This window comes from Triticum urartu, chromosome 7A (assembly GCF_056163025.1).
Source record: "Triticum urartu cultivar PI428250 chromosome 7A, HENAU_Tu73, whole genome shotgun sequence".
Classification (NCBI taxonomy): Eukaryota; Viridiplantae; Streptophyta; class Magnoliopsida; order Poales; family Poaceae; genus Triticum; species Triticum urartu.
In genome coordinates this window covers 703,869,158-703,893,055 of record NC_141879.1, presented here as the reverse complement: position 1 = coordinate 703,893,055, position 23,898 = coordinate 703,869,158, and the positions used below count along the sequence as shown (strand labels likewise).

The window sequence follows — 23,898 nt, the reverse complement described above, 5'->3', positions numbered from 1 at the left end:
TAGCGCCGCCACCGTCGGCCTTAGCTGAAGCCGAAGGCAAGTTTTCACCCAGATCAGTTCGAAGGAATCCAACTCTCGTGCACGGGCCGCCGTCACCACCAGCACCACCAGGCAGACCCTGGAGTACCGGCAGATCAGCGATCCACCGGCACCACCGCATCCAGATCGCCGGCCACGCCGGCCCGCCGCCATCCCCCGCGCCATCCCCCGCGCCATCCGGGTCAAAGACGGAGCTGCCGACCGCGCACAGGGACCGCCGCCGCCTGCACACGCCGGAGCGCCGCCGAGATCCCAGCGCCCGCCACCGCTTGCCGACGCCAACCGCCGCCCGAGCACCGGCGCCACCGTGGAGCCATCAGATCAGGGAGGGAGACGTCGTGCGCTGACCACCCTCGCGGACCCCGCCGCACGCCCGAGCGCCGGCGCCACCGCGGCGCCATCAGATCGGGAGGAGGAGCCCGCGCCTCGCCGCCCCGCGCAGACCACGTCGCCGCCATCGCCACAGTGCCACCAAAGGGGAGCCTCGCAGATCCGCCGGCGACCCGACCTGCCGCCAAGCCGAGCGCCGCCGGGAGGGCCGGCCGTCCCGCGCCGCCCAGGAGCCTCGCGAGGAGGGAGGGAGCCCCGCCGCCGCCGACGCACGCGCGGGCTTTGCCCGGCAGCGTCCCCTGGCGGCGGCGAGGGAGAAGGAAGGGAGCGGCGGCGGCGGGGCTGTCTTCTCTCTATTTGTGAGGCTGAAACCATTTTTTAGTTTGTGCGAGGGACTCAACTACTTGATTCCAGTTTTTGTGACACTGAATAGTAGCAACGTGTTTCTCACACGAACACAGGGAAGAACTGAAAAACTAAAATGACTATGGCATTCTCCCTCCGTTCCTAAATATAAGTCCTTTCAGAGATTTCAATACGAACTACATACGGATGTATGTAGACATATTTTAGAGTGTAGATTCACTCATTTTGCCTCGTGTGTAGTCTAAATTGAAATCTCTGAAAGGACTTATATTTAGGAATGGAGGGAGTACTTAATAAACAGCCAAAAAAAGAAATGTAAGCGGGTTTAATTAAGTTTTTCATGTTATCACACAAGTAGGTAGTGCTGGCCAGAATTCTGTTTAGAGACTGACGCCATCGTGTGATTTTTTACCTCATTTGCTGGTACAATGATTCATCTATACTTGATTTTTATCTGCACCGATCTTTGTTTGTTAAGCGAACATGTTACAACATGCATGCAGTGTTCGGTGGAATGCTTGCTTACCGACCAATGGAATAACTCTCGATGTGAACCTACGGATGGTCTTAGCAATGCGCGGTGCCTCTGTCAAATTAAGTAACTGTGAGGAGCTAAAGGAACGATGATGCAGAGCAATTTTCCTATAAGTAAATTGCAAAAAGGTAGCCTCAATAATTAAATATAAATAGCTAAATAGATAAGGGATCAACAACCAAATCAAGAAAAACATACAAGCGCATAAAGGCGGTGGACCATATCTTTGAAATCGACATATATGCAGGGAAGCTGAGCAACCAATTCGAGCTACCAAATTGCTCCAGGATCTTGTGCTACCAAATTGTTCTCTTCCCTGTATGACTTAGAATTATCTTATTGCCGAGTGACTCTGCTGTTCAGTACTATATGCCAAGACTATTTCCAGTTGCTTTCTTTCAGTTTCTTCCAGCCCCGTGTGGAGTATGCCAACTCTTTAGGGTGTTCATGCTCTTCTTGGTACAAGTTATATCATCTCGAGTAGATTCTCAGAAATACTGGAAATAAGTTGCTGGACTCAAACAAGTTACCAAACTTCAGTTTCACAAAAGTAAGCTGCTCTGAACTGACAAACATTGCAAAATGATAGAGTTGGTGCGCTAGTCACATGAATAAACTTATCCCTGATGCGTGAATTTCATACGTATTCCTGGCCCAGAGAAGCTTAATAACAATTTGCGGAGCTCTTCACCCTTGCTTTGAGTGATTGAGTCATGGAAATTTACTGTCATCCCCTTTCGCATTGTTGTCCAGTAGAATAACCTTTTCACAAGAGCGAGTTCATGTTTAGTTCCTCTCAAGTCATTAATTTGTACTTTTTGAGGCAATGGAGCGCAAGTTCCTCAGTTTCCCAGATGATGGCTGATCACAAATGCAACCTGATTGGCACGCACCGAATGGCCAAAACAAGAGGCATATCAGTGATAATAAGAAATAAGACTAAGTAAATGATTTGAGATAAGAGAGAGATGAAACTAGAAATAATTAGACTGCATGAACACTGTCAACAACAAAATTTATAATAAAGTAGATAAACTAATATAGAGCTGGCATACTGCGAAAATTCTATGGCGTGGACGAGCTCACCCGCTCACACTACCGTGACGCGTCCGTTCGTTTCGGGATACGGAACATAGACGATATTACAGTACGCAGACGCTGGCATATTTAATACGTATACGTGAAGGATACGGGACATAGACGATATTATAGTACGCAAACGCTGGCATATTTAATGCGTATACGTGATGGCCAGAGATGACATTGGAGCGGGTGGTGGCACACGATGTCCAAGCGATGGGGACGGCACGTAACGCCGGGTTTTGTTTGACCACGGGTTGGTCGGCCCACCAGATAACGGGTTGCCACCTGTTATTGGTCGCATGCATGTTGAATTACTGTCGCCATGGTTCAGCTGTACAGTGCCAAGCAATTTATTTCAGTAAGAAACAAACAAAAGCAAATGAAATTCTTGTTCAGGCAAACAACTAGACCATAAACGAACCTAAAAGTAAAGGAAAACGTTCTGTTTCATCCGGTTGATTTCTCCGTCCCGCAAACCGCCTCCTCTTTGCGCCAAGTGTCCCAATAAGCCCCACACACCGCTCCCTCTCCAACCTTATCTCCTATGCAGTCTTCCTTCTCCACCTGTATCTCCTTTTCCCCTTCCTCCTTGTTCTTCACGGCTAGAGGAAGAGAGCCAATGCTCCCATCGCGAGCGCACGACCATGATAGCTAAGAGCCAGGAGGGATTGCCGCCGTTAGCCGCATGATGCCCACACTGCCCAACGGCCACAACAGTCGTCGTTCGCTACCACCTCATGTTGTAATGAAGCATCGCCAGCTTTTGTCGGTGGAGCTGCGATGGGCCGCCGACGCTGTCTCGGAGCACCGCGTGCCGGTGTCGCGGCTGCAATGAAGCATGTGAAGGAAATATGCCCTAAAGGCAATAATAAAATTATTATTTTATATTTCCTTATATTATGATAAATTTTTATTATTCATGCTAGAATTTTGTTAACCGGAAACTTGATACATGTGTGGATACATAGACAAAACACCGTGTCTCTAGTAAGCCACTACTAGACTAGCTCGTTAATCAAAGATGATTAATTTTCCTAACCATAGACATGTGTTGTCATTTGATGAACGGGATCACATCATTAGGAGAATGATGTGATGGACAAGACCCATCCGTTAGCTTAGCATATTGATTGTTCAGTTTTATTACTATTGCTTTCTTCATGTCATATACATAATCCTTTGACTATGAGATTATGCAACTCACGGACACCGGAGGAATACTTTGTGTGCTATCAAACGTCACAATGTAAATGGGTGATTATAAAGATGATCTACAGGTATCTCCGAAGGTGTTTGTTGGGTTGGCATAGATCGAGATTAGGATTTGTCACTCCGTGTATCGGAGAGGTATCTCTGAGCCCTCTCTGTAATGCACATCATTAAAAGCCTTGCAAGCAAAGTGAATAATGAGTTAGTAATAGGATGATGTATTACGGAACGAGTAAAGAGATTTTTCGGTAACGAGATTGAACTAGGTATGTGGATACCGACGATCGAATCTTGGGCAAGTAACATATCGATGACAAAGGGAATAACGTACATTGTCATAACGGTTCGACCGATAAAGATCTTCGTAGAATATGCAGGAGCCAATATGAGCATCCAGGTTCCTCTATTGGTTTTTGACCGGAGAGGTGTCTTGGTCATGTCTACATAGTTCTCGAACCCGTAGGGTCCGCATGCTTAACATTCGTTAATGATATAGTATTATATGAATTATGTGATTTGGTGACCGAATGTTGTTCGAAGTCCAGGATGAGATCACGGAAATGACGAGGAGTCTCGAGATGGCTGAGAGGTAAAGATTGGTATATAGCATGATGGTATTAGGACACCGAAAGTGTTCCGGAGGGTATCAGGTACTTATCGGGTCACCGCAAAGGAGTTTCGGCTCCCCCGGCAAAGATATGGGCCTTATGGCCCAAGTGAGGGAACACACCAGCCCTAGTGCGCCCCTACAGAGGCCACCCTATGAGGAGGAGAAGGAAAGAGGGGAGGGCAAGGAAAGTGTGGATTATGATTCCTACTTCCTTCCCTCTCCCCCTCTTTCCTTCCCCCTTGGTTATATATGGCAGGGGGCGCGCGCGGCTTCAGAGGGACTCCAAGTAGGATTCCTCCTACTTGGGGCGCCCCCTTGGCTGCCTCTCCTCCCCTCCAACACCTATATATGTAGGGGGGCCGCTAGAACACACAACAATATCTGTTAGCCGTGTGCGGCGCCCCCTCATAGTTTATGCCTCTGGTCATATTCACATAGTGCTTAGGCTAAGCCCTGCGCGGATCACTTCACCATCACCCTCACCACGCCGTCATGCTGATGAAACTCTCCCTCGACACTTTGCTGGATCAAAAGTTCGAGGGACGTCATCGAGCTGAACGTGTGCAGAACTCGGATGTGCCGTACGTTCGGTGCTTGATCGGTCAGAACGAGAAGAAATTCGACTACATCAACCGCGTTGTTAAACGCTTCCGTTTTTGGTCTATGAGGGTACGTGGACACACTCTTCCCCTCTTGTTGCGATGCATCTCCTAAATAGATCTTGCGTGAGCGTAGGAATTTTTTTGAAATTGCATGCTATGTTTCCCAACAGCATGGCCGGAGTTGCGATGGGCCGCCAACGCTGTGTTGGAGCCCGGTCGCGTCAGAATTGAGGCTGCAATGAAGCATCACCAGAGCTGCAACGGGCCACCGTCGCTGTGTTTGAGCACCACCAGAGCTGCAACGGGCCACCGTCGCTGTGTTTGAGCACCACCGGAGCTGCGATGGGCCGCCGGCGCTGCGTTGGGGCACCACCGCACTAGTGACAAGCTGCAATGAAGCATTAGTGCGTGACCGGAGCTGCGACGGTTTGCCGACGTTGCGTTGGAGCACCGCCGCACTGGTGACGAGGCTGCAATGAAGCATGGCCGGAGCTGCGACGGGCCACCGGCGCTGCATTGGAGCATCTTCCACTACTAGGAAAACAGTTTTTAACAACGGTATATGTGGTCGTTAAAGGTTGGATTGTGGTCGTTAAAGCTCAATAACGACCACAATCTGCTGGTCGTAGTAGGCTCCATCGTTAAAAGTATAACGACCACGTACCTTTCATGGCCGTTATTCTTATAACGACGGGATGGTGTGTCGTCGTTGATCCCAAGGCAATAACGACCACTTTTGTTGTCACTAATAATGGTGGGATGGTGTGTTGACCCCAAGGCAATAACGACCACTTTTGTTGTCGCTAATAATGTTACCATGCTGGCCAAAGTATCATTACCGACCACTCTCTTCACACTTTCATATCCTTCAGAACCACTTATATTATAACATTCCTTCAACAATCACTTTATGCAGCATCCAACATTTCAATATTAACATCCACATTAATATAGAAACAAAATATCTTAATTGAAAGGATCATAGCCTCTTTTATTAATAGAAGTACCAATATTCTGACATACAATTCTAAAATTAAAATATCTTGTAAGAAATTTGAGTCAAAAGCACTCCTTATATCACCAATGCACTTGATCATATCTATATGGAAACGAGACAACTAGAAAAGATAATATTTATTAGTCTTCAATAGAGGGACACCATCGTTGTTTCAATGGATATCATTCTTCACCAGCGATTACAATGCCTCCTTATGCTTATATATAGGACGCCCATATGGGACACCTAGGTGCATGGGCACCTTGCCTACAAACCGTCGGATTACACTAAGATGTGCGCACTTGTATTAGTACTAGAACTAATGCCTTAAACGTTGAGTCTGTCATTAGGAAAGAATTATTGCTTGATATGGACACTTAATGCCCTCATTAAACAAGAAAGAGAAAATTAGCAATTAATGATCCATGCATGGTACGTGCACTTTATTGATGTATTATACTTTTCCTAATATATTATTTGTAGGTATGTCTTCAAGGCATATATATGTATTAAAAAAATTAGTTTGTGCGTACAATATCTTCGGTATTTGTATATATCTAGTCATGTACTAATTCATATACCTAGTCACGTACTAATTCATATACCTATAAAAATTGTATACCTAGTCATGTACTAACTTTTTCATATACCTAGTTAAGATCTTACGTATATGTAAATTATACTATTTCTGGGTATATCCCCAATATCATTTATGGGTATATCTCAAAATATTTTACGTGTGTTAAAAAATAGTGTATCATTTTTTGGGTTATGTACCATTCAAAGCATATCAGTTTTGTGTATATCTCCAAAGCATGCATGTATTGGAAAAGAGTTTGCGGGTATGATATCTTACGTCCATGTACGTATGAAAAAACCGCGTGTGGGTATTGGTATGCAATCGGACATTACTTAGACTAAAAAGAATTGTGCGTGGGTATATGTACGTAGGAAAAAAATCATGTGTGAGTATCAGCATGCATCATATATTCCTAAAAGTATAAATAATTAGGATCACATTTATATTATTTGTTCGCCTTATTTTGTATAGAAATATTAGTTGGTAAAAGTGTGAACCGGCCTTAACTTTTTTTAATACTAGATACCTTGAAAAGTAAAACATCAGAAAATTGCATAATATACGTCGTAATTATACATACAAACATTTGCGACGATATTTCGTATAGTTTGGTCATATTGGATACCTTAAAAATTAGAGTGTATATACATACCCTTTTTGTTTGGAAAGGAATCATTGCAAGGAAATCAGTAGTATATATTTTTGAAAAGCAATCACTGCCTATTAAAATTTATAGCGCACGAAAACAAAATTTGGAAAGTCAAATGTCATGGATTATACATCATGCACCATGAATATCACTTGCTATAACGGGCATCAAGGTGCCCAGGCACCTAGGTGCCCCAAACATTTTACCTATATATAGATTATTCTAAGCGTGAGTGTAGAATAGATTATTCTACACCCCGTAGTAATGCTATGTACAAAATCTAGTAAAACGGTGTACAAAATGTAGTAATTCGGAAAATATTTTTTTATCATCTATGTTTGTAATTTACTACATTTTTATGAAAATTATTATATTTTACATAGTGTGTTACCATATTTTGTATGTACCGTTACTAGGGTGTAGAATAAGCTACTCTACACTCACGCTTAGTTTATATTCTGGTGGACCATCAGTCCTACAAAATGTTGATTAGTTTATGAAGGCCAGTCCATGTAAATAAATGGCATCAGAGTATAATGACAAATAAAACCAATGTGTGAGAACAACTTACTTGATCATGTTGGCGTTCATGAGAACTATCAGTTAGAGATCTACCTGATAGAAGACGCTTAATTTCTGATACTTCTTGCACCATGCCATTGACCTTTTCTTCGAGTACTTGTTTCGCTTGCTCAGAAGCTTGAAGTAGTGTTGTTAATGCCAGTATTTGTAGTAGTGTTCACGCCGCTGCAATGAAGCATGACTGGAGTTGCAACGCATTGTCAGCGTTGCATTGGAGCACCTCCGCGCCGGTGTTGCCACTGTAATGAAGCATGGCCGAGCTGCGACGGGCCGCCGACACTGCATTGAAGCACCACCGCGCCGGTGTTGGACTGCAATGGCGGATCACCACAGTGAGTGGTGACGTTGCTGCCGAACGCCCACTCCGCCGACGAGGGAGGGTGCGCCTGCGGCTCCTGCTTGTGAATCCAGGCAGTGCTGCTTCTGTGGCGTCTCAAGTTGTTGCTTCATTGTGAATCCAACGGCTATGCGGGGAAGGATCGGACAGCTATGGAGGCGGATGATTTTCGTAAGAAATCATCCGGCTGATTCGTAGCGGCGCCCCCTGCTGCTACACGTAAACCGGCTGATGGCAGGGATTTTTAAACCGCCTTGCCAGTCGTTGATTTCCTTTGATTAGGGCCGCTTGATCAGGGGCGGCCCTGAGGGGGGGGCGGCCGCCCCGGGCCCCGAAACTCTAGGGGCCCCATCCCATGTATGCTTTCTATAGGCATGAGGCCCAATGCCTGCTTCTACGATGTGTGAGCAGAGGAGGTAACTTCTATTTTCTCATCCGAGATCGCGGTCCTTTCCTCCCTGCGATGCAAATCACGCCCTACACACGCCGGCTGCCAGGGAACAAATGCGACTCAAGCGAGGCCGCAAGCGGATCCAGCGGGTTGCGGCGACCGGCGGCTACGAAACTATGGCGTGCATGCAGATTGCAGAAGAGAGTATTCAAAACGTTCAGACGGCCTGCCGGGAACAAGATCGCTGGTGAGGTCGCTTGCTTGCTGCTCCTGATCTAATGCTCCAGCCCTGTAGCTTCTTCCACTTCTGATCTGATCGCTCCAGGACTTCTTTTGTTCTTCTGCCACAAAGCTCCTTCCACCCATGATATGTGTATCAGGCAGTCGGTCACACCAGTTCACCAATCAGCCCTATTTGCTTCACCGGCTGGATCTCCTAGGTATACTATTAATCACTAATTCACTAACTATTGTCACTACATGTATGTTGGCAATTAGATTATTTTAGCTCATCACATTTGTAATTGTTGCCTTTCAGCACTACCGGATATTATATCATCTGGAAAGTATCCATTTGAGAATGAGCATGAAAAAGAAAACAGACTTGTAGATGAGTTAATATAATTACAGAGAGGAACTATTGACAATTTTTTTGCAGAATAATACGGGGGCTTGGACGAGTTGGCGGTAATTTCCGTGGACGAACCAACTAATGATGTTAAGAATCAAGTAAGTGTTTATGATACTATTTGTTCTTTGAATCAACATTAATATGTTTTGTAGAAATTATTTTAGTGCATTGAACATTGCAATTCTAAATTGATGTGTATGATACGTTTGAAAATTGGTGTGTATTATAATACTATATACATACATTTTTAGAGTGGTTACTACATACACACATATACCGGCTGGGAGAGGTCCAACTTATCGATCTCAACCATTGATATTGATATATGTGAACATATATAAGAGGGGAGATGAGGGCCTCCATATTACTTTTCGCCCCGGGGCCCGAAATCTCATGACCGGCCCTGGTGTTACCTCAGAATCGCTCTGCTCATCGAAAAGTTTAAGCTTCAGCTCTCTTATACCACTAGACATCTTGCAAACATGGAATAAGCTGGCTCCAAAGGAATGTCCATGTGCCGATACAAACAGTCCCAAGCTGGTAATGTTTGGTAACTTTTCATCTCTTGCATCAAGAATCTATAGTTTCCTTTGACTAGTAGGTTCGCAGGACATACAACAGTTGGACAAGGACACAACCATCTCATTCTGAAAGCAAGGCAGCTTCAAGGGAGAGGAAGAGACCTCGTCCATTGCAGCAATGGCGAGACATGCCGTGCCGGAGTCGGCAGTGGCCTCGACCGCGGCAACGAAGAGGTGGTGCAGGGTCGGCGTATCATGGGCGGTGAGGGTGGCGCGTATGTGGTCGGGGTCAGTGCCGGCGGGAAAGTGGAGCTCCGGAAGGAGAGCCTAGATGCGGCGCCAGCGGTGGGCGAGGACGCAGGTCCGAGCGGCGATGGAAGGGTTGCGGAGCTTGAGGAGGATGTGGATGAGGACGTCGTCCGGCAGCGCGCTGAGCCGGTCGTCGCCGCCTCCACCGACTTCGCGGTGGGAACGGAGAGCTTCGAACGCCGCTGCTCCGGCGTGCCCTCCATGGAAGCAGCAGGTGAGATGAATGTGGTGCGCCTGAAGTCACAACATTGCGGCCCGCCCGCGGCTAAGCATGGGAGGAGGCTCAACTCCCTAGATTTGGGGGCTAGGGTTTTTCCTGGAATTGAGGATCGGGATTGTTGCTTTGGTCTTTTGCACTTATTTTAGTTCGCATTCAAAATGTGTGACAAAATAAAACTAATACTTACTCCCTACATCCCATAATGTAAGATGTTTTTTGACACTAGTATGGTGTCTAAAAACATCTTATATCATGGGACGAAGGGAGTACTTGTATGTTTTTTTAAAAGATATACTAAAACAATGCCCGTGCGTTGCAACGAGATATAAATATTCTAGTACGGAAAAGAATTCTATGAGACCAGGTCTCACGTGAGACCCATTCTGATGGTTGACACGTGACATTCACAAATCACAAAGCATCCCCCACCCCCACTTAAAATCAGGGGGGGAGAGATTAGATGCTTTGTGATTTGTGAATGCCACGTGTCATCCATCAGGACGGGTCTCACCTGCTAATCGTGAGACCTGGTCTCATATAATTTTTTTCCTTCTAGTACGTTAACTTATGATTTACTTGTCAATAATAATGTGATTGTGTCAATAAATGTTCATCAAATTCTGACCGTGATTAGAATTAGAAGTTTGGTAAGTAAATTAAAGTGGAATTGGTTCAGAAGGTAAGTAAATTAAGGTGATTGATTATTATATACATGAAAGGTTGGACGAAGGGATAGTGGAAAGCAAGATGAAATGGGAATCTTACATTCTTTTTAAGTAGTAGAGATTTACTTGTATGTTGATGATATGGTCACCTCTCTAGCTTTCCCACATTAATTTAAGAGTAAATGCACCCGTGAAATTATTGGAAAGGTGCAAATCAGTCCTTAAACTTAGTTCTAAAATATACAATTGTAGTACTCTCTCCGTCTGATATTATTTGTCGTTGAAATGGATGCATCTAGCCATATTTTATGGCTTGAGCGATAACTAATACTGCTACTCCCTAGTATAAAATTAAGGGAGTAGCAGTTGGAGGCCGCGGCGAGGCTAAAATAGAAACTTGACCTATAAAAGGTCTGCCCAATTTTATTGTACCAAAAGAGAGAGCCCGGTCTACATCGTAGACTACTACAGAAATATGATTTCTTGTATACTCTTTTCTCTATATAGGACAATGCCCATGTGTTGCAGCGAGATATACATGTTTTAGTTTGATCTAAATGAATGTTTATCAAATTATGTCCATGATTTACCTTATAGTTTGATGAGAAGTTTGATAAGTAAATTACAATAGAATTGGTTCAAAATGTAAGTAAATTAAGATGATTGATTATCTTACGGCGAGGTTGAGTGAAGGGATGGTTAGAAGAAAAATGAAACATGGAACCTTGCATTCTTTCTAAGTAGTAGAGATTATGCTTAGTTTTGCTCACACACACTGCTCTCTCTCTCTCTCTCTCTCTCTCTCTCTCTCTCTCTCTCTCTCTCTACCCTTCTTCGCGACGAGTCCCAGATCTGCCTTTGATTCTGGTTCGCGGTCGTCGCACTCGTAGTTGGCGATTTTCTCCTCTGCTTCACTTGCCAATTTGCATCTCTTCGCACTCCTACGCCACCTTTACTACCCTAACATAGCACCTCCACGCCTAGAGCTCACCTTTGTGATGATGCTCATGGTGCCTGCAGGCGTTGGTCATGGTCTTGTCCTCGAGGACACCCCCTATCATAATTGTATAGGTGATTGAAAAGACTAATGAAGTAATAGGCTAGGGCGAACCATTTCACCTGTAGACATGTACGTGCGGTTAGGATACTATCTACATAAACAACATGGCGTTGGTAACGATACTATCTAGATAAACAACATGGCATTGGTAACAACGTTACATATACGGAGATGCCGCCAAATAACCCCACGGCCGACTGCCGCTACATCGAGGTTCTATTGCCAACCAAGTCTCTATGAGACTAATAGGGTTACCTCGATTATTAAGCATAACCAGACCAATAGGTTGAGCGTTTGACGATTGCATCTTATCTACCCCTAGAGACTTAATTCCAGCTACCATACTAATTTTATTGTCACTGACGTTCAGCATAGACTTCCACTCCTCTATTCACCTTTACCTCTCCTTATTCTGATCACGGTGTCTCAGGTACCTGCAAGTCCTACGATCAAGGTAGAGACAAGGGACAAAATCATTGCACAACACCTAGAAATTACATTAACTCAAAGCAAACTGATAGCCCCTTGATGCACGTAGTGGTTATGAGGCTAGGCCTTTGCTCTTAGCCCGAGGGGACTACTCAAACGTCGTGAATAAATCAGAAGCAAAAGATATTATGGCGAAAAGTACTTTAAGATGAATGATTGTAAGTCTTACAATGCCATTGATCGCGATGTGCTGGTGGAGATAGCGGATACGGAGATAACCACTACTGTAGATGGGAATGGTGACGACGGTTACTATGTTTTGGAGGAAGAATTTTGGTCTCTCCCCCCGCGAATGGTTTTCTTACCCTCTGTATAGTTGTAAGCGAGAGGAATAGGGTTGCTGACCGCCTTCTATGCCATCCAGCCTAGGTCCCTCCATGGAAATTTTCAATTATGAAGTCACAGAGGCGGTGGCACCTAGTACAAGCAACGGTACAAGCATTGGGTGCTCATAGCGCACATTATCTTCTCTCTTGGAGAGGGATGAGTGTGTCCGGTCGATTAGAATTGATCATCGCACCTCATATATCGTCTATCCTTAAATAGTTGTAACCCACTATCTAACTTTTCTCTTCATGCAACAATGCCACATTATCAAGTCATGCATATAGTCATAAGTTACTTTTTGCATTAATTTATTCATGCAAAGCATGCCACCTCATCAACTCATGGATGCATTTTTTTATAAACTTACTCATGCAAAATACTCTTACATTGTCTTACTTTATTTAGCACTTCATTTTTAGCAAGATTCCCGCAGCAATCACGCGGGGCATCGTCTAGTTCCATATATGACTTAATTTTGCACCTAAAATGGACCATGTATGCAAGCAACAAAATAAATGAGGAGATTTGCAATCCTTTGCATTTATTAGTCATTAGTGGCAATCCAAATTGATTATCTCAAATTATTTTTTAAGAATATCTGGTTTAAACACGGGTAAAAATGAATGAAAAATCCACTCATCAGAATTGATGCTTGTGTTTTCAACGCGATTTTGCTCTTAGCTCACACAATATGGAAATGGGAGATGTGGCAACGGAAAATGACAACAGTGGAGATTGCCGCTTTAGACCAAGAGGAATCTCAGCGCGATTACATTGCCTCAGCCCATGTTGATTCAAATTGTTATCAGTCCCTGACGATTGTTCACCTCTGTAAAGAAACCCTAAGCATGTGCAGATTCGAACAACTCTATTCCCAAATGACGGTTCATGATAGGAGGTGTACCTACATCGGAGTTCAAGAAACCCACTATGCCTTCCATACTCGTCCGACGTGATTGATATTAAACCTATGGATGGTGTGATGAGGAGAAGAGACGTCAGGGGCTCTGAACATTAGCAACAATCGAAGTCGGCTTTAATGGGAGAGGGTGTGGCAAGCCGATGAAGTTGTAACAATCATGGTTCTCAGAGGTAGTGGCCTCACTAAGAGATGTAAGCCGTGATGAAGGGGGTAGAGGTAGGCGATGAAGGACACGAGGAGAGCTTGGGATTGGGAAGGCCCCGTGAGCCTGTCATGCCTCCATTTTGCCTCATGTTTTCTTGAATATTTTGCACATAGGAGAAACCTTGGTTTTTGCAGACATGTTTTTACTGCTACATGGACGATATTTTTGCAGCCGATCCATGAACGACACAGAATATCAGCCATGCATCCCATTTGTTCAGTGAGCTACAGCCATCGATCAATAGTGTCGTGCGAGTTTCGTCCGCCATCCATCGTTTGCAGAGTTATTTGGATTCTCCAGGACCATTCCCTGGCTTCTCCCATCCACCCCGTTTAATTTCTTTTCCGTAGTCACGTTCCTCGCACGCTCCCCACCCCATATATATCCATCCACTCCCGACGATTCTCTGTACAAAACGCACCCGCCTCCCGCAGTGCGACTGACACCCTTCTTCATTGTCTCTGTCTCTGTGCCCCAAACACTTCACCATTTGTGGTAGAGAACTGAGCTTCTGGCTGGAGCATAGGTTGGCAGTGGCAGGTATCTGCTGAAGCTTGCACAAGTACCGCTTTTGCAGGAGATGGCCTTCCACACCGTTCTACCGAAGATAGCCACTAGTTGGGTCATCAACTTGTACCGCGCCGCCAGGAAGCTCGGCAGCAATGGCGTCCCGAACTACCGTAACTCCTGCGCCACCAAGCCATCCACCGGTGCCGCCTCCCTGTGCACTATCCCGTCTGCCGGCGATACGACGGTGGTGTGCGACTTCGACGGCGGGCTCCTGAGGTCCACCGCCCTCTTCCCCTACTTCATGCTCATGGCCTGCGAGGGTGGTAGCCTGATCCGGGCGCTGCTCCTCCTCTGCTCCTTCCCCCTCGTATGGATCCTGGGCGAGCACACGGACGCCGGCGTCGGGGTCATGGCGTTCGTCACCTTCGTCGGGATCAGGCCAAGGGACACCGACCTCGTCGCTCGGGCCGTCTTGCCCAAGTTCTACATGGAGAGGCTCAACGCGCACGTGTACGACCAACTGTGGCTGCCGGCGAGGAGGAAGGTGGCCGTGACGAGCGCGCCGAGGGTCATGGCGGAGTGGTTCCTGAAGGAGTACATGGCCGCGGACGTGGTGGTCGGGCGTGAACTTCAGATGGTTAAAATTAGGCACGGCTGCTACTACACCGGGATACTGTGCAGGCCAGGGCCGGGCATGAGGCAGAAGGCCCTGAGGGAGGTGCTCGGAGCTGACGGCGCCATGGCCGACGTTGCCGTCGTCGGGACCTCAAACCTACTCAACCACCTCTTCATCCCCTACTGCAAGGTCCGTACGCATGTGTGTGTTTTCTATATTTTTTTCTTTTAATTAGCGTGCTTTCTGTAGATTTCTGTTCCTCTATAAGCACTCGCTCCAGATGGGAACATAAGTCGGACACAAGTTTTTAGCCTATCTATTTGACTAGCAAAATAAATACGTAGTTTCTTACCATATATATTTTTTGGCGCATTTCATATGTTTTGTTTGTCAAATTAATCAACTTAAAGATCTAAATTAAAACAGATGCCTAACTTACACACTTGCATTGTGAGATCATCCTTTAAGGGAAAACACTTGGTGTAAAGCCGAAAGATACTTGGCTGTATTACATCACTATCATGCTCGGGCTACAGTTGGAAAATGACATAATTAAGTTCTCAATAGTTCTTAATTAAGTTCTCGTCCGTTATCTGTATAGTTAAGATGCCCCCCCCCCACCACACACACACACAAATCACGCAGGTAATTAGCAAAGTCAAACAATATCGGATATTTGGTGGAGTAAAAAAGAAAAAAAAACTCCCAAGTGATCAAACACTATCAATAATCTATCAGCAACCATATCCGCACCAACATCTCTTGACATCACCAATAGAATGAGAAGGATTCTCCAAAGGAAACATCTTTAGGAAGGAAGCGACATTCAAGCGCCGTTGTCGCTAGATCCAACCATCCAATGCCAGATCATGAGTCTTCACCCTGAAGAACAAGTCCGAGCAAATACGAACAACGCGTCCAACAAGATATCGACATAAGAAACACCATCATTGCCGAATGTAACCAATAAGGGCCAGACCTCGGGTTTTCACCACAGAGCTCGAGACTAGTATTTGAGAAGCACCATCTAATTGAAGTCATCATGTGAAGTTCACACCACTTCCCGTGATCCCAGCAGATACATACAGAGCATGACGTTGACGTGAGATGCCACGCAAGTGAAGAGCATGCTCACAAAGAAGACAATCAATCCGCGATAAGAGCCGGTTGCCACCAACAGCTCCAAAAAACGAAGGTCACCGTTTCCTTTTGCAGCGGAGATTGAAGGAGGAAGATCACCAATACTGCCAAATCCAAATTCGGGACGCTCGACAGTGTCGTACCGTCATCATGCTTTGCCATCGCCGTCCATGCCGGCATAATCTGGCAACACAAGAAACTCGACATAGCTGCCGGATCAAGAGACCCAAGACCTCCAATCCCGTCTTGGCAATCATCTAGTAGCGCAGGACCACGTTGTCAACTGTGTGTCCGAGTGGACAACCACCATATAGGGAAGCAACAGGCTGACACTGATGTCCGCGTACCTATTGATGGGATCGTGGCCACCAACCTCTCACTCATAGACTGCCGACCCGGCAAGAAAATCCACCAGCGCCACTGCATATCCATGAACTCTGCCTCAAGACACCGTCCATAGATCTCAATCCAGTGCAACACGACCAACCATTGGATCCGATGTGCGCATCTTGATTGCAGCCGCAACGATCGATGCAACGCCAACAGGTCTGGGCCACGAGCTCCGCCCACCCGACGCAGCCCACCGCCAGTAGTTGTCATTTTATATCCGGACAAGGTGGAGCAGATCCGCCGTCCAGCACCGGCAAAGCCCCGAGACGCCTTGGGCAAGACAATGGAAGTTATTATAATTTGGAGGGAATTAAGTGAGGTTATTATACCACGCCAACATGTGTAGCCACAGGACAGAACTACTACACTGTGAAACATCATAGTATATGCATAATTAAGCTTACTAATGATAATGTCAGCATATTGAAGGTGCATGCTTGTTTGGTGTTAAGCATATTCACAACCCACAACTATTTATTTGAGGGAATAGGGATAGGGAAGTTTGGAACCTACCAGTAGACAAGCTGGGAATCGGGACCACGCATAGGCTCATCACTGTTCATGCTTAAGGTAACATTTATTGAATACACATGCTTTTGCAAAGAAATAATGCTTTGTATGTGTGATGCATCCAGTCCCTCTCATGTGTATAGTACATGTTAGAACAGAATCTCATGTTACATAAACGAAACTGCTGTGCACACAAAAGTATACTTACGACATGCACCCCACGCTCATGTCAAACGGTGGAGCAGTCCTGGCTGCTCCGGTGCATGGGATGGCATGATCTTCAGCGTCGTCTCTGCAAATCTTCTGTGCAGCGTCGTGTGTTTAGCATGTATAGCACGACTCTTACATAAAATAAATAAAGTACGGCGGAGATCCCCAAATGATTTTTTTAGTTGGATTTTTTTTTGCGGGGGTAAAAGTGTTTTATTCCATAGATGCAGAGTTACAGTCAGCTAGCAAAAGCTCACTGATACAAGATGGGCAATTCTGTAGCCAACAAGTCGTGCTACACTCTACTCTTCCATGGTTCGCTAGGCGACCTGGCGACCTGCTACTCTGTCTTGATCTCTAGAAATTTCCATAGGAAAAACTCTCTACCAGCTAAGCAGTGCTTAATCTTTGTGACTAAATGACCATAAGCCGATCGATCAACAATATCTGAGGAGAATGAAGGAAGTGTCGTCAAAGAGTCAGATTGGATTACCACGGGAAGGTTTGATCGCTCCAAAGCTAGCGCTAGACCCTCCCTAATTGCATGTAGTTCCACTTCAAGGGCATCATTGCAGAAAAAAAAGGTGTCGACAAGCAGCAATGATCATGCCTCCATCCGGATTCCTGAGGACCAGCCCTGAACCCGCGGTCCCGCCTGAGGAGAACAAACCGTCAACCGAAAGGGAAACCCATCCCGCAGCAGGAGAGCGGACCCTGGTCTGGCCGACGCAGTTTCCTTGTTCTTGGATCTGCTTCCTTGATATAATTAGATTGTGATACACTTCGAGCCTACCTCTTTTATTCGAGCAGCCTTCCTTAGCAAAACTATGGGCGACATTATTATCCGAATGTCGCACCAAATTAACCATGAACTCCTAAAAAGATTCTAACAGTTCCTTCACCTCTTGCACAACCATACCATTCCCCAAGAGATCTTTTTGTTGAATTGAAACCTTGCGCACCACCCCTTGAGAGTCGGACTCCAGGATGACTTTATGAACATCAAACTCTTAAAGGGGGGACAAGACCTGAGAGCCAACATGTATTTCCAGGGATACAACCCACAACTGAACTTAACAAATCCAAGCTCTAATAAAACAATTTATTAGCAAAACATCATGTGTGGAAAGATTTATGATAAAGTGTGTACAAAGGTAGACCATATGTGTATGTGTTTGAATTGTGTCAAATAATTTGTAAAATTTAAGTTACAGTTCATGTTTGCGTAGGACACTTGTATCCTAAGGCTCTGATGTTGTGTGTGTTTGTGTGTGTGTGTGTGTGTGCGTGCGTGCGTGTGCGTGCGTGCGTGCGTGCGTGTGTGTGTGTGTGTGTAGACAAACTATGTAACATATGCCGACACAATATCACATATGCACAGGGGAGTCAGTGATATGTGATGGCGCCTAGGTGGTCGTTGTGCGCTATTGTAGCGGGTTCATGGCGAGAAGCGCCCATAGTCATGCCGTCGGGATGTGGCTGATGTTTGCGAAACTCATTAATGAATCTTGATGTTGTGATTACTATTGCTTGGTCCTTGGTAGGTGGACTACGCACCTTGAATTTTCTATCAATATGTATAACAAAGTACATCAGCATTAGTCCACGAACCAAACTTTCTCAAATCTTTAAATCAATTGTACACTGGAGCAAGGAATGGAAGAGGGCAACAAGAGAATGGCAGGGGTATTCATCTTGATTATAATTCTTTCCAAAATTTAAGTTGAATTTATCATCCAAATGTTGAATGTTAAGAAAAAAGCATGGATGGCTCGAAATGCTAGATTGTACTAATTAGAAAAAACACGAGAGTAGATATTATAGTTAGAGACTTTAAAGCACAGACAACTGCGATCATAATTGACGGATCCACTAGTTTCTCTTTGTTGGTCAGTTTATAATAGCTCGGTGTGCACGAACTTATTTTTTTTACTAAAAACCTGTAGCTTATTATATTTATTTTGAGATGCATATATATGTGTTTACTTACCAGTATGTGTGCATGTATTTTTTGCAATATCTTGGAACTTATATATGATTTTTATTATGAAGTTGCTACATGAAGCTCGCTACATGATGATCATATCATCCAAGGATTAGAAAATTCCGGTTGGTTAAAGTTACATCTTACAAACTGGCGTCTATATATGAATCATCACTTATATGTGAAATTGAGAAAATATAAGTTGCTAAGAATTATGGTTTTTATTAGTTAAGGCTCATAGTTTGCAGACATCTTTTTAGGGATCATTTAAATGTCTTTTGTTCTTTTCAAGTTATCCTAGCGTGTTGTTATAATTGGCTTATGGATCTAATTTTGAAATAATTACTGAAGGAACTTTATGTGGTGAGCACGGAGTGCGCCAAGACTGCCCAGCTGCCACGGGAGAGGTACCCAAGGCCGCTCATCTTCCATGACGGCCGCCTCGCCTTCCTCCCTACCTCATCCGCCATGCATGCATTCTTCCTCTTTCTGCCACTCGGCCTCGTCCTCTCCGTCATCCGCATCTCCATCTGCATCATCTTGCCCTACAAGATCAGCTTTGCAGCTAGCGCATTCTTTGGAATCCGTTTCCGCACCTCTGGGTGTCCCTCCACAGGGGCCGGCGCCAAGCCAAGGGGAGTCTTGTTCGTGTGTGCACACCGGACGTTGGTCGACGGAGTCATGCTCGCTGGGGCACTACAGAAGCCTGTGTCCATTGTGACATATAGTATAAGCCGTCTCTCAGAGATTTTGGCGCCTATGAAAACAGTGCGGTTGATCCGCGATCGCGACCTCGATGCCAAAACCATATCTCAACTACTAGAGCAAGGGGACCTCGCGGTCTGCCCCGAGGGCACGACCTGTCGCGAGCCTTACCTGCTGCGCTTCAGCCCGCTTTTCGCTGAGCTGGCCGACGACATGGTGCCCGTGGCGCTGGACGCGCAAGTGACATTATTGTATGGCACAACGACGAGCGGACGCAAGTGGCTCGACCCCATAGCGTTCTTGGCCAACCCAGCCCCCTCATACCGGGTGGAGTTCCTGGGCCCTGTACCACGGGATCAGACGTGCGCCGGGGGAAGGACCGGTGTTGAGGTGGCAAACTGGGTCCAACATCGGCTCGGTGAGGCGCTCGGTTTTGAATGCACCGGGCTTCGCCGCCGCGACAAGTACATGATGCTCGCTGGCAACAACGGTGTGGTCTCCAATTAGCAGCTGAGTGTGTTTTATGCAATGCATGCGTCCTGTAATCAATTTCGCCAAAGTTAACGCACTGTGCATGGACGAAATGGATCGTTTGATTTTTTTTCTTTTCAATTTGCTCGTGTGCAAAGGAAACTTGTTTGCTGTCAAAGTCAATAAGCACTTGTTTGGATTGGATCCCTTGTTCAAATGGATGTCTGGATTGCATTATAGGACTTTGACCAGCACATGCAATTTCGTCGGAAACTTCATTCTATTTTTTTGTGTGACGAGGGAACGTCTTTCTGTTTTGCCCTCACATAAGGAGAATCAATGCACAGAGTCATGCGGTGGGTATGCAGCATGTGTAACTCTTTTTGAACAAGGGGAAGGGAGTAAAGGGTCCCAAGGTTGGCTTAATTATAACAGAAGTTTTACAACACTTGCACAAAAGTCCTGAAAGAATGATATAAATGCAAACATGCCCTCCTAATTTACATTCTAGTCCGCAAAAGAAAAATCAAGCAAGACAAAGGACTCCCGATCAACCGACAACCTCGCCAGAGATGCATTTCCACCATCTCCGGCCAAAACCGTGGCATCAGGCAAGGAGCAATGGGCCTCCCAAATGGAGGTTGAAGACGAGGGCATCGGAAATAGCTAGCAAATCCACCAGAGGACACTAAACCACCCTAACTACCCTTGTCTCTCACTGGACACATATCCTTGTTCGGTCCATAGCTCCAGCTGCGGAGTTCGAGATATCAAAAGAAGATGACAAAGGAGCATCCAAGCGAGCAGCAATCCCCAAGGCATGCTTGATCTTGGAGCCATTGTCGGATCCACTCATTGGCATAGTCGTCCACCACACACAACGACTAGAAGATGCAGATGGCGACCACCGATTGCAACTCGCAAGCACTGGTGGCAAGCTACTGAAAGAACAAGGAGACAAGAGATCGGGAGTAGCATAGCAAAAACCAATGTGCCATCATGGTAAGATGCCGCTCCGGCCGACCATAACACTAAATCCAAATCATATTCTCCCCTTTCATGTATCATCTATTCTGCGTGGAGGCGGAAGAAACACGGGATGAAGAAGAGGATCCCACAAGTGGTGTCACACCGAGGAGGGCCTCAGATCAATTCCAGTGGTCAACTATGGTGAGCTTTGCAGTAGCAACTAAGGCCGCCACAGAAATCACAAAGAGGAGGTAGCATGGACTCGGATTTTCTTTATGAGGGAAGAAAGATCCTAACCCTATACACATGCACAAGATGCAGCCACCATGACCATTGGAGATAGGGGACATAACGTTTGTGGAATTGAGGGCTCCAGAAGAGGGAGCAACACAGATGCCAATCGCCATGGAGGTAAAGTCTAAAGTCTTTGTTATATGGAACTTCGTGACTAAGGATGGGATGCCACAAGGAACCTTGTTTTGACCTTGAATCGCCTACTGTCTCCATGATACTTCTCCATTCTCTTATTTGTCATGTATCCAAACCTCACCCTCTCTTCCTTGTCCCATCGCACTCTCTCGGCCTATCATAAACCTGCTAAAAATTGCTGAACTTGAAATAGAAATAGTAAATTCTCATATATACAAATTGATCTCTTGCGAGCTATGCCCATATTTATAGTTTTCGTGTTCCAAGAACAGCCATTAGATTACAAAGACCAAAGTGAGGTAATCAAGTTAGTTTTTTCCTAGATATATTTTGCTTCCTATGCTAGCATTTAGATTTTGTCAGTACTAGGAAAAACATTATACATAGAACATTAGCAGTAGCACGGGCTAAAAATGTACGTTGGTATTAATTAGCAGCAGCGCGGTGTTTTAAACCGCGCTATAGATACAGTTATAGTAGTAGCGCGCCCGAGTACAAAAGCGCATCTACTAAAATTCCCACGGCTTAGCCGATAGGCTGCACATAGTAGTAGCGATCTTCGCCGAACCGCGCTACCGCTATTTGCTTTGTAGCAGCGCGTTTACGCTGAGAGGCGCTACTGCTAAAGTAAATAAATTAAATGGAAAGCAAATAGAAAAGTAAATGAAAATGAAAGAAATACAAAAAGGTGAAAGGAAAAAATAAAATGTAAAGAAAAATAAATGAAAAAATGGGAAAAAGAGAATGGTATAGCAGTAGCGCGTATCCAGGAACGCGCTGTAGCTATGTTAGTAGTAGCGCACTTCCCGGAACGCGCTACTGCTACTTCTGACTAAACCGCTCGATTCGTTCTTCCCAACGGCCACTTCCCCCAAATCGCAACTACTCCCCTGTCGCCGCCGCCGTCGCCCGTCGGCCGCCGCGCGCTCTCCCATCGCTCTCCTGCCTCAACGCCGCCCCCGACCGCAGATTCGACGCCGCCCCCGACCCCGACCTCGACGCCGCCCTCCGGCGCGCGCCCGAGCCCCGACCCCGACCTCGACGCCGCCTGCCCCTCCCTCGCGCAGTCACCGTAAGGCTCTGCCTCTCCTCTCCCCTACCCTCCTCTTTCTCTCTGCTAGGGCAATTTATATATGTGTTGATGCTATGTTGATGTTCATATGAACCCTAGGTGTTCATATGAACCCTAGATTTGTTTAGGGCAGTAGGCATTTTTTAGCATTTAGGAAAAATGATTAGCAATTTTTTTAGGAAATTAGCTAGGGCAATTTTTTTATGAAAATGCCTAAACAGTAATTTCATTCGCATATTGTTGTTATATGATATATGTCATTGATGTTCATTTGCATATTCCATTATTGAAGTGGTTTGATTGTGCCCAAGTAACTTTGTTGTTTCCAGGAAATGAAGCCGAGTGGCCTATGTTTTGCCGGAATGTTGATTCATTTCCGTTCCGGCAAATTTCAGGTTCTCGATTTGTCCACTTTTTAGCAAAAGTCATGCCAAAATTTTCCGTGAATTTCGGCATGACTTGTGCTACAAACTAGGACATATCGAGTGCCCGGGATTTGCCGCACCGGGAAGGAGTCAACGTTCCTGCAAAGCATAGGCCTTTTTATGTCATTATTCATTTTATTAGGTATAGAATTAATTGACTAGATTTAATCGTAAGAACTAGTTGAATTAATAGAACTAGTTGAACATATCACATTTGTTGTTATTTTTTTAGTTAAAGCAATTTTTCGCGCATCGACGTCGACGATGCCTATCCCGCATCCTCGTCGTCGAGTCGGCGGAGGACACCTGCGTCACCAGATGGGCCATGTCCAGGACTGGGCTCCGCCGGGGTGGTACTGGGAGGCGCTACCTACCGGGGGGTGCAGGTTGGTGAGGAGCCAGCCTTTCGTTGACCCGAACCTTCTTTGGTGGCGGTCGTGTGGGCCAGTGATAGTCCAGAAGCTCGAGGACCCCACAGAGGTGGTGCGTCACCGTGTCAGTGAGGAGGACACGCACGTCCGTCGATACTTGTTTGCGTTGGAGCACATGTTCTTCAATACCTGGCATGTTCTCCAGGGATCTCACTGGAGCTATTATCCTGTGATGGTTCCTTCTCTTTGGGTGTCCACCGCCCGCACCGATACCCATCGTGCGCTAGGGTTTTAGTTGTATTAGTGATGTTATATGTATGGTACTATTCAGGATGTATTAGTGATAATATTCGACGATGTACGGACGCATGAGATGATTTACTTTTGCTTACTAAATGCATGCTAATTTGAATACTTATTTATTTTACGATTTGGTT

General features: G+C 45.6%; 1 protein-coding gene across 1 annotated transcript; it reads left to right on the top strand.

The window, feature by feature from the left end:
- Positions 1–14,086: 14,086 nt before the first annotated feature.
- Positions 14,087–20,399, top strand: LOC125522938 (glycerol-3-phosphate acyltransferase 1). The gene is made up of 2 exons (XM_048687978.2): positions 14,087–14,974; positions 19,371–20,399. The coding sequence occupies exons 1-2, from the start codon at positions 14,240–14,242 to the stop codon at positions 20,229–20,231; spliced, it is 1,596 nt and encodes a 531-aa protein (XP_048543935.2). The 5' UTR covers positions 14,087–14,239; the 3' UTR covers positions 20,232–20,399.
- The last annotated feature ends 3,499 nt before the right edge of the window (positions 20,400–23,898 follow it).